We start from the raw sequence: 12193 nt of genomic DNA, 5'->3' as shown, positions 1-12193 counted from the left end.
CTTTTATCTTGAAGGAAAAAAATCGAGATGTTTTTCAAAAAAATCAGAAATCATGTTTTATTTCATTTAATGATAAAAAAGCAACCTCTAAAGACATTCTCAGCAGCATCCTTGATGATCCCCAGGATACTCTAATTCTACCAAATATAACTTATAGACTTATCTTTTCTTGGAGTAGTCCTTTGGGACTCTGAGTTTTCCTGCTTTCTGTGATGTAATTCTCTTGCTAAAGTTTAAATATTAACAGATGCACAACATATATAATATATTGTATCACCAGTTCAACAAGCTTTAAAATGATAAAGCCCTGCACAAGAGTACAGTTAAGACAGCCTATATATACACACAGCCATAGGAAATTACATTTCTAACTTTTGGAAATCAATATTCACTCACCTCCAATACCTGCAGCACTCAGGTCACTATGAAGGAAATTTCTCAAGGCTTAATTTGCAAAGTCTTTGAAGCACAAAGATAAAACTATAGAAATGCCTGGTGAATTATGCAAAGTAAAGAAATTAACCTAAGGAATCTTCTCAGAACTAGAGTGCTGTAATTAATAATATTGGCTTCTACAGCTCATTAACTAAATCCCAGAGCTAGGAGCTTGCATCAAACAGAGTTATTGGAAAAGGGAATTAATTTCATTCAATACAAATAAAAGTTTAGATTCTTTCTTTAGGGAAAAACACCTCAATTCATGAGTAGTCACTTTTATAATATGTCCACGTAGTCAACTTATATTTATGGATGTTTAAAGGCTATATAGCATTGTACAAGCTATTGAAGATTTAGGAACATGAAACAAGAAAGAACAAAGTACTTATCTCCAAGCAGACAACCACTCACAAATTATGGACAGATTAGTTCCCCAGTTACATACATTTTCTTATATTCAAAGGTGACCATTTTTTTTTCTGAGCTGAAAGTTAAGAATACAAAGTCTGACAGTGTTTTTTCTGGATTTATAAATTTATGTAAAATTTGATCTCCCTGCTTTGTCTCTCCACTCATCAGTCCATCCCCCTACCTGGTTACCAAACTGATATTCCTAAAGCACAGGTCTTACTAAGACTCTTATCTCCTGCTCAAGAAACCCCATTGACTCTCTATTAGCTATGATTTTTTTTTTTTTGCAAAATTTCCTGTTCACAATATGGCTTCGACCATTCACTACAGGATCATTTTACATGTTCCCTTCACACATTGTCTGGTCTAGCTGAATTGACCTATGTGCTATAACCACTACATGACATTCCATCTCACATCATTGCCTTGCACAAATTGTTCCATTTTTCTAGAATACACTCCTTTCTCACCTGCACCTCTTACAGATCCTAGTTCCTTTCACGCTTCAACTCAATTATTACCTCTGCAGAAGACTGACTCTGAAGCCTCCGGTTACTGGTAACGTTCATCTACCACCACCAAATTACATTGTATTTACTCATTTGCAAATGTGTTGCTTTAATATTACAGAATTTGAATTAGAAATTACCTCAGAGGCCATCAGTTAAGCTTAGAGAATAACAAGAATATGTTCTACATTTTATCCAAAAAGTGGTGATCTAGCCTTTGCCTGAATACCTACAATGAAGGGGAGACCATCCCTAAGGCAGTTCATTCCATTTTCAATTGATCTAATTCTTAGAAAAGTTATGATGACATTAAAGATAAGTCTTCCTATCTGTAACATCAACTTATTTATCCTCATTCTGCCTTCTGGGCCCAGCATAACAAGCCCAATCTTTTTTCTTACAGTATAGCCCCTCAAAGAAATGCTATCCAGCTATACTTATTCTACTTCATACTTGTGAAATTGATTTTGTAATCTAAGATTTTATACCATCCCTATTAAATTTATTAAATTTCACCTTATTCAATTTGGTTGAATAGTTACTCCTTTCACATCATTTTGAATTCTGACTGTTTATCCAAGACATGGCTTTAGTTCCCTGTGGTCCCAGAGACAGCTTTCTTTTTCCCCTCTCCCTAGGATTGTTTCTCTTTGTGTATGCAGAATTTCATTCTTAAGACCTTCCTATCCATTCTTGACTGACTTTCTCTGTATGATTTTACTCTGGATGATCCTGTCTAACCATTTTCTGAAGCCTTTAAATATATGCTCTTCAGTTATTGTTTGTCCAAAATTTGAAAATTATGCCAAAATGTAATAATTTCTAGAGACAACAGAACAGAATGTTTGAGGTTAAGACTAACATAGAAAATCTAGAACACATATTCGCTGTACCTATAGTTCTCCCTTGCAGAGCCCACTCTAAATAGTAATGCCCTTTGTCACTTTGGAATTTGGAGTAAGGATGATTTCACAGATTCACTAATCTGGGACCCCTTTTCTTAGATGAACTGAGAGAGAAATGGTTAGAAAATCCACCATGGTGATATTGTTTATTCATTCATTCAAACATGTGTTAAGTATACATTATATCCAAAGCACCATACTAGGCTGAGGAAGATAAATAAGTCTGCATAGCTTCCCTAAAGGAGTTTACAATTTTGGAGGGAAGATAAAGACTTGTCTTCAAATTACTATCTCGTATGTGGAACAATGGGCTAAGTGCATATGGGAGGTATAAAGCACCAAGGGAAAAACTGTATTTTGTGGCAAGTTTTATTTTTACTAGTTAAACTGGAAAGACCAGCTACCCAGGAACATAATATGACATATATTCATTAGGCTATAACTCTAAAGTCAGTGAAGACATCTATCTTGTTAAATGCTGGGTCTTAAATAGTTGACAAAACGTCCTTAAGTTTTTTTAGTCAATCAAAATGATAAGGATAAAATATCATTCTGGATAAGCTGGCCATTAGCTGGTGAATTCTTTGGCCATGGCCTTATCTTTTAAAATAATGAGTCTTGATCCCCCTCCAGGTTTCATATACACAGATCATCTTCCAAAGCTACCTCCAAAAATTGGAATTCTTAGTCCCATTTGTTTAGCTAAGCATGCTGTTAGCCCAGACCTTTTGAACTGGGGTGGAGGAAATTTAAAGAAAGAAAGTGGCTGTAGACTGAATTTCCAGAGTAATTGCCACAATTTAAATGGTGTGTGCTCCTTCACTCCTTGAGCCATATCTATCTCTATTTTTGCTGGACAATTAATGGGTAAGAAATGACTTTTACTTTTTACTCTACTAAAGGAGGAATATCCTTATAACATCCTTGTTATTGATAGATCAAGGTGTCTAACTCAGTCTTTGTCTCAGGCAAGAAGTAAATTCCAGAGCTGAGAAATTAGACACAAGGAACATAATTTAATGAATCCTACTTTGAACCAAGATTTGTCTAAAGTTTAATCCTGATTAATTCTGCTTTATTGGCTCTCCATTCAGAAGATGGTCATATTACTATATACATAGTAGGTGCTCAATAAAAAGTTGTTGACTGATGAAAAAATGACATCAAAACAAAATGCTAGCTTGACAGAGAACAAACTTACATATCATTAGCCCTCAGTCAACTCCTGGAAAAAGCCAAAGTTAGTTTACAAATACATTGATTGTCTCTTTGTTGAAGAGCAGCTTTAGGATTTATTTTCTAAAATGCCTTGTTTATCCTTTATTTCAGCAATCGTTTCTCCATCTGAAGGTATTCTCTTCAAAGTGAGGCTGTTTGCTCCCATCATTTGTACAGGCCTTGCTGAAACTTTGGTTTTGATTGTACTGAAGAAAAACCAAAAGCGTTTTCAAGGAACATTGTTCTTTCAAGGATTGTAAGCATTCAGATTTCATTCAGAGGTGAGCTTCCAGTATCTCACGTTCACTGCTTCCCTTCCCCACCTCCCCACAGAAATGAGGAAAGTTAAATCTCTGGGAGGCGAAGAGCTTGATTACTTTTAATTTACCATTAAATATTCTGTGAATCATTGACATGCATTTGGTTTGGGGTATTTGTTTTTAAAGAAAGGTAGTAGAATAAGTGGAATAAGAATATATAGTGGAATAAGACCAGCCTTAGAGTCACTCGGTCAACAAGCATTTCTTTATTAAGGGCCTACTATGTGCCAGGCACCATGCTAAGTGCTGAGGATACAAAGAAAGGCAAAAGATAGATAGTCCCTGCTTTTGAGCTTACAGTCTAAAGGAAGTCAGGAAGACCTAGTTTCAATCCCTGCCCCTGACATCTACTGACTATGTGTCTTGGGACAAATCACTTAACTTCTAAGTTCCTCAAGCAATTTCCTAGGTCTCATCTACTAAGGATCCTTGTGATAATCTTATACTGCAAGATTACTGCTGAGTATTTGAGCATCAACATTATTTTGTGCCCTTTCTATAGATACACAGTACATAATTAGTCACAGAACTGTCTTTTTACATACATTCACTAATGTGCTTTGTAACTCAAAGGAAAAAGCATCAGTATTTGAGACCTTTGCTCTGGGTTGCTTGTTTTCAATTTCTTTCAATTTGATGTCGCTACAGTGAATGAGTGAATGGAAAGAAAAAGCTAGGTAGTGGAGACTGGAGAACACACTGAGTAAACTGTAAGCACTGAGATCTTAAGCTCCCCTGAGGGCAGAAGATGTCTTTTCCCTTTTGTTTTTTGTTTTCGTTTTTGTTTGGTATCCCCAGCATTTAGTATAGTGTCTGGCATGTAGTACGGAACAATTTTTTTTTATTGATCCTAGTGAGTCTATTTCAAATTCCTGCAGGATAGAGGATTTGAGAAATATATCAATGCCCAGTAAAGGAGAAAGCAAATGAAGACCTGGAGGGCAAAGAGAACAATAAGGAGATTTGCAAATATAATAGGAGCATAGGACACATAGCTATAGTACAAATTAATATATGATAGATAAGAGCATTTAAAAAGTAAAAGTAAACTGTTACATGAAGTCCTGGGAAGGACAGGGAGGGGGAATAGGAATCACAGGCTTCCTGGAGGACCTAGCATTCAAACCGAGCTTTAAAAGGAATTGAACAAACACAAGAGGGAAGCATTCCAGACATAGAAAAAAACATAGCATTATGAGCAGAGAGAGGAGAGAGCATGAGAATATTCATTCAGAAGACCACAAGTAGTCCATTTTGACTGGAGCACAGAGAAGTAGCTTGAAACAAAGCTAGAAAAATAAGGAGGTGCAAAATTTTGGAAAACCTTGAATGCCAAGGCAAAAGAGTTTGAGCTTTACTTGGTCTACAAAAGATAACTATCAAAGAGGTTTTAGTTAAAAAAAAAAAGTCATCACCAGATTTATGCCCAAGGAAGATGTTGGCAGCAGCGTGAAGGACAGATTGCAATGGGAGAAAGTGAAGGTGGAAAAATACCTATTAAAGGATGTTTATAATTATCCTGGTTGATGGTAAGAAAGAACTGTACTAGGGTTTGAAAAGGAGACAGGGGAGGAAAGGATAGATACAAGGCAGAATTGACAGGACTTTGCAACTGATTAGATAGGTAAAGTGATGGAGAGGGGAAAGAATACTGAAGTTTCAAACATGGAAGACTGACTGACTAATGGTACAGATGATAGAAATGGTAAAGTCAGATGGAAGAATGGAGTTTAAAGGAAAGATAATTAGCTTACTTTTAGACTTATTGACTTTGAGATCCTACTACCAAATCCAGGAAAGAAGGCTGCTGGGGGAAAAAAGTGTATCATTGAACTAAGAATTTCCCTCAAGTCAAGATGCCTTATAATTTTCATTAAATAGCTTCTTCTTGAACACAATTATGTCTTTATTTTGGGGAGTTCAGCATTCAGGCAGTGTAAAAGCCAATATGTAGGTGTGACAGTGGTGTCAAACTCAAATAGAAACTGATGCCTGAGAGTGGCAGTTGACTTAGAAAACCACAAATAAACATGATGCTGTATTGTATTTTTATTTATTTTATCAAACATTTCCAAATTGCATTTAATCTGGTTTGGGTGAACTCTGGAGTTTGCTTAAATTTGATACCTCTGACTTGGAAGAGACTGAGAAATGCTGGCCCTTAACAGACTTGGTGAGCCTAGGCCTTGCAGGCCTCCCCAAGTACATAGATAATATAGCCAGAACGGTAGTGCTAGATGCTAGTGCTAGCAGCCCTGAGAGCCTACTCTATAGTTAAGCTCCAATTCAGACACTTGTGATTATGTATTTAAAGGACTGAGAGACTACAGAAGCTATGTTATAACAGAAAACAATAACCCAATCAATCAGAAGCATTTAAGTAGCTACAAATACAGAAGTGAGATAGCCCCTGCTCTCAAGGAGCTTACCTTCTGCCATGTTGAGAAGACAGCTTTCAATTTCAATTTTTCAAAGAGCAAAGAGTGTGATTTGTTCTGGGTTCCAAAGTGGTTTCCCCCTAACTTCCCCTATGCAAACACACACTTAGTGACTATCAAATTAAGTCATAGGATTGGTGTGAGAGACTGGAAAATAATTTCACTTAAATCAATTTAATTAGAAATGTCAAATACTAGGGCTGACTTAGTAGAGTTAAGTGGGTGGTATAGTATAGTAAGATGGTTTGTGCACAAGAAACCCAAATTCCAATCCAAGTTCTACTACCTACAGATATATGACTTTGAATAGGCCATAGCCTCAGTTTGCTCATTTGTCGCTCCTTTCAGTTCTTACATTCTATGATTCTAATAGCCTGGATCTTGTTTATATTTGTTGTTGTTGTTCAGTCATTTTTCAGTCATGTCCAAATCTTTGTGACACCATTTGGGTCATTGGAGTGATTTGCCATTTCCTCCTCTAGCTCATTTTACAGATAAGGAACTGAGCTCAAAGTCATATAACTGGTAAGTGTCTGAGGCTAGATTTTAAGTTTGGAAGAAGAGTCTTCCTGACTCCAGGCCTGGTGCTGTACCCACTGCAGCACCTAGCTGCCCCTGTTTATATTTATTCATCTGTTTTGTGACTGATATCTTTATGTATTATTCTTTAGGCAGCAGTATTTTTCCATCAAGTCCCCAGCAGGTGCTCCACTCGGAAAAAAAGGAAACTATTCCAAGTAACAGATCAATTTTTCTGGGAAATCAAATCTGAGTAATATCTTCGCCTTAGCACTAAGATAGGAAGAAATGCGGACAGATAGAGCTCATGAATTGATTAAGATTCTGGGACATGGTGGCAATGCACCTGAAAATATCACTGAAAACTCCACAAACAACACAGACTGCATCCAAGTTGTGGTCCCAGAAGAAGTGTTCTTTGCCATTTCCATCATTGGAGTCTTGGAGAATCTTCTGGTCCTCCTGGCTGTGATCAAGAACAGAAACCTCCATTCCCCCATGTATTTTTTCATCTGTAGCTTAGCAGTTTCAGACATGTTGGGAAGCCTATATAAAATCCTAGAGAACATCCTAATCATCTTCCGGAACATGGGCTATCTCAAGCCTCGTGGAGATTTTGAAACCACAGCAGATGATGTTGTAGACTCCCTGTTCATCCTTTCATTGCTTGGGTCTATTTTCAGCTTATCAGTGATTGCTGCTGACCGCTACATTACAATTTTCCATGCTCTGCAGTATCACAGCATCATGACAATGAGACGTGCTATAAGTATCTTAGCAGTAATCTGGGCATTTTGTACCGGAAGTGGTATTACCATGGTCATCTTCTCCTATGATGTGCCTACTGTCATCTCCTTCACTTCACTGTTCCCTTTGATGCTCATTTTTATCCTGTGTCTCTATGTGCATATGTTCCTACTGGCTCATTCCCATGCCAAGAAGATCACCTCTTTACCCTCAAATAGAGTGCACCCAAGAGTCAACATGAAAGGAGCCATCACACTCACCATCCTACTTGGCATCTTCCTTTGCTGCTGGGCCCCCTTTGTCCTCCATATCCTTCTGGTGACATTCTGCCCAAATAATCCTTACTGTGCCTGCTACTTGTCCATCTTCCAGGTGAATGGAATGTTAATTATGTGTAATGCCGTTATAGACCCAATGATCTATGCATTTCGGAGCCCAGAACTGCGGAGTACTTTCAGAAAGATGTTCTGCTGTTCTGGAAACAAATGTAATTATTAATCTTTGATTCATAAGGGGCACTTAGCTGATATTCACTACTAAGTAGCTAGGTAATGATTTTTAAAAGAGTCATATGAACAACAAAAGAAAATTCAGAAGAAAGCCTCCATTTTGACTGACTGCTCTCTCCATATGACAATTTCTCCCATGCTCAAGAATACTGAGGTCCCCATCATTCAACAACCAAGGATTCTTAAGTTGCTTTGAGATCTCCAAAAAGAAGGAGCATTCACTTCCATGTCTTCCTTGCTTACTAACCCTACTGGCCTTAAAAGTCCCTAAATTGAAGTAACTCATGTTTTGAAAATGGAATTTTCAAACCAGAAGAAATCTATTTTAGGACCTCACTAGGTCCTGTTCCACAAAAGAATCAAGAGAAGAAAATAATATTTTGTGTGGATAAGACATTGTTGATCATGATGCTCTTTTTTTTTAAATCAAAACAGTCAAAGAAAAGAAGAGGCAACTTGAGAAGTCTTGGCTTTTTTATAAAGATTTTCCCCTGTATTCTTAGATTTAAAGAAACTAAGACAGTGAACAATGGTGTAAACAACAGACTTCTTATTAGAGAATAAAGTTGGATACATAAAAGAAAAATTCTCTGTTGTTAAAAGAGATGAATTGTAAAAGAAGGCACAGCCATTAGAGAAATTAGTAGAAAATTCTCGATTTGGCTAAGTAAGAAGTAAAGTAATTTAATTAGCCAATTTTTGATTTTTAATTGTTGGAGGACCAGGTAAGCCATTTTGTCTTTGACAAAAGCACATGGAAAAGTAAACTAAAAAGATGGGTTAGAAAAATGAATTCTGAAAAAACCCAAGGGGAAGGAGTAAGGCTCCTATATTCAAGCCAAGCCTAAGAACACAAATTTAGAGAAACAAACAACCCAAAGCCAATAATTTTATTGGTCATAATAGTGCAGAAACATTATGGCATCATAAGACCATAGATTTAGAAAGGGAAGGGAACTTGGAGGCCACCAATCCCAATAGTTTCATTTTACAGATGAGGAAACTGAGGCCTAGTAAGGTGAAGTATCTTCTCCAGGGTCACACAGGTGTTCTGAAGCACCTGAGATCATTCAAACCCAGATCTTCCAGAATCCAAATCCAGTGTTTTATGTGCTTGGTCATGTTTTCTCCCACATGTTAGTGTTTCTTGGAAGAAAAGGGAAATTGCTGCCAGCGGGGTGATCCAGAAACCATTCAGAAAATGGAAAGACTCAAGATTATTACCGTAGTTATGGCTAAGGCTAAGGAGGTTTTTGTTTTAGTTGTTCTGGTGAATGGAAGGGTTTTGCTGTAGACGGTTTGTCAAAAGGAGGGGAAGTAATACAGTGGAGGAGGGTAAAGTAAAAGTCAACAATGACATATTTCCAAATGACTCAGATTTCAAACTGGCTATTTGAGGAGTACAGGGAGACATAGCTGAAGAAAAGGTTTTATGGCATTTTTTTTTCTCTCAAAGGGCAGAAAAAATCAATCTAAAAAAAGAATGGACTTAAACTATAATGCCTTGTTTATTCAGCATCAAAGGGGCATGAAGTATTCCACATAAATTATGTTCCATATAACTAAAGCTTATTCTTTTAAATGTGAAAACTTTTTTTTAGTTAAACATTTTTATGTAAATATTCACAGCATCACAGAAACTCGGATACAAAAGAGACTTAAAGGAAGGGATCAAGCATTTATTAATTGCCTACTGTGTGCCAGACACTATACTAAATGATTTACAAATATTATCTAATTTTATACTTAAGATCAAATCCTTAGACTGCCTCTTAAAACTTCAGAGACAATCTGAATCAATTCACACCGCTAAGTAGCCATCCAACCTCCACTTGAAAATGTCCAGGAATGGAGAACACACCACATCCTAATGATGTCCTGTTGCACTTTTGGGATAACCCAATCTTAGGACATTTTTCTTTACATGGAACCAAAACCTGCCTTTCTACAATTGCCACTCAGAGTTGCTAGTTCTGCTTTTTGTGGCCAAGGAGAACAAATCTAATCCCTCTTTCTCATGCTAACACTTCAAATAGCTGAAGACCATTATCATGCTTCCACTTCTACCAGTACAAAGTCTTCTCTTCCTTAGGCTAAAAACGTCAAGTTTTTTTTCTAATCCTTCCTCCTAAGGCATGAACTTAAGGCCCTTCAGCATTTTGCTTATCTTCCTTCAGAAGTTGTCCTGCTTGTTAATGCTTCCTAAAATGTGGCTCCCAAAATTGAAAAACGACACTCCAGATGGTATCTGACAGCCGTAGAGCAGGAATATTATTTCCCTAGTCCTGGACACTATTCTTTTCTTAATGTAACCCACAATCATAATAGAGTCACTTCACTTCACTTGAGTCTTTCCATTTGCTGAATGGTTTCTGGATAACCCCACTAGCAGCAATTTCCCTTTTGTTCCAGGAAACACTAACATGTGGGAATTTCCTCATCTGTAAAAAGGGGATAATAATAGCACATACCTCCCAGGATTGCTGTTGGGATCCAATGAAATAATATGTGTGAAACATTTAGCATAGCACCTGGCACATAGTAAACGCTACATAAATGTTAGCTACTGTTATCATTATTATATAATGTTAATGACTTTAGTTGAGCCTCCTATTCACTATACTCAATCCCATAGTTTTTTCAGAATCCCTCTCATTTCATGTTTGGAAATTTATTTTAACCCAAATATAAATACAAAATTTTGTAATTCATTCCTTTTGAATTTTAACCTGTTAGATTAGGCCCCCAATATTCTTTCTTGCCAAGCTCTTTTTGCATCTTGATTCTATTATCCAGAACATTAGCTTTTCTTCCACCCTTCTATCATCTGCAAACATGAGAAGCATGTCACTAATACCTTTATCCAGATCACTTAGAGAAATGTTAAATAACACAAAGTCAGGTGCTATTGATGTGTATAAGGCTCTATGTCTTTACATTAAATGGCTACACTCCTCTAGGCTTCGAGGATTCTTAAATGTCCTCTTTGTAGGTTTCTTTTTTAAAAAATTTCTTCCTTCACTATCATGTAATCACTTATTGCTGTGATTAATGTGTGCCCTTTTAACAGCTGCTGGCTCCCTTCCAATTTACTACTTCTAATTCCCCATACCTGGGGAACCAAATTGCTAATCTTATGAGAATTGTGTCTAAATAGGCTCAAAGAGCTCTTGGGGGTAAGTAGAACTGAGTGTTAGTAACTTGGTGACCTCAGTTTGGCTCAGAATTGTTTTTCGCTTCAATTTTTCTTTGCTCATTATCTTTAACTATATCCCAGATAGTTGGGGTTGCAGGATAAAAGATCCTCAGATAAGTGAGGTATCATGGCAATTGATTACATGTCCCTTCTGAACCTAGGAAAGCACCAAGTATATATTCTCACAGGTACAGAGACAAGAAGAATCTAGTTCTATCCCATCGCCCCTTTCCTCATTCCAGTCAGGGACAAGCTTATGGCAGTGAAATGTTTCAATCACCGCCACAGCCACAATACAATGGCAAGAAGAAAAACTGAAGAGCCAGCAAACTTTGTGGCACCTTTAAAAGGACACATTCACCAGTTCCCTATGGAGTCAGTTCACTCAGAACAACTTAGAGATGAAGCAAAGTGTCTATGGGAAAAGAAGAAACAGAGGAGGGCAGAATAAAAGAGAGGCAACATCATGGCAGAGAGAATAAAGCATTGGAGCAAGAAGTCAGGAAGACCTGGGTTCAAATCCTGCCTCTATTACTTAGTACCTGTGTGACCATAGGCAAGTCACTTATTTTAAGTCTCAGGTTTCTCTTCTGTCAAATGAGGCAGTTGGAGTAGATGGCCTCTAAGTTCCCCTATGATCCTGTGAGATTCTCCCACACACGGATAAATTCACATGCTGGTCATGGCAGCACGATTATACAAGTTCATGCCTTTGTTCTCTCCCTATCCACCCCAAGGAACACTTGGACTCATCATCCTTTGGCATTTATCTTCTACTAGAGACTTATTTGTAATGGCACTATAATGAAGGATATAATTTAGTGAAAAAAATATTTTATTTTTAATTAATAGAATAAAACAAGCATTTCCATGACATAGTATGATAAAAAAGATGATTGCCCATGAAACTGCAAACATATTAGGTACAACTTGCTATTCCTTTTAAGTACATAATAAAGTTATCATGTAAAATTTTTTTCTAT

The 12193-nt window shown here is 37.0% G+C and overlaps 1 protein-coding gene across 2 annotated transcripts in view; it reads left to right on the top strand.

Moving 5' to 3' along the window:
* Positions 1-10234, top strand: part of MC2R (melanocortin 2 receptor) — a 30951-nt gene extending 20717 nt beyond the window's left edge. Inside the window, exons 2-4 of one of the 2 annotated variants that reach the window (XM_078153538.1) lie at positions 3593-3762; positions 6648-6764; positions 6911-10234. In XM_078153538.1, the coding sequence (XP_078009664.1) occupies positions 7047-8003 (957 nt within the window). In that variant the 5' untranslated portion in view covers positions 3593-3762; positions 6648-6764; positions 6911-7046 and the 3' untranslated portion in view covers positions 8004-10234. The remainder of the gene's footprint in view (positions 1-3592; positions 3763-6647; positions 6765-6910) is intronic. The other variant, XM_020985612.2, reaches the window with a different exon arrangement.
* The last annotated feature ends 1959 nt before the right edge of the window (positions 10235-12193 follow it).

This window comes from Phascolarctos cinereus, unplaced genomic scaffold (genome assembly GCF_003287225.1).
Source record: "Phascolarctos cinereus isolate Bilbo 61053 unplaced genomic scaffold, phaCin_HiC Scaffold_4;HRSCAF=312, whole genome shotgun sequence".
Classification (NCBI taxonomy): Eukaryota; Metazoa; Chordata; class Mammalia; order Diprotodontia; family Phascolarctidae; genus Phascolarctos; species Phascolarctos cinereus.
The sequence above is the reverse complement of the archived record's forward strand: the minus strand, read 5'-3'. Positions and strand labels throughout refer to the sequence as shown.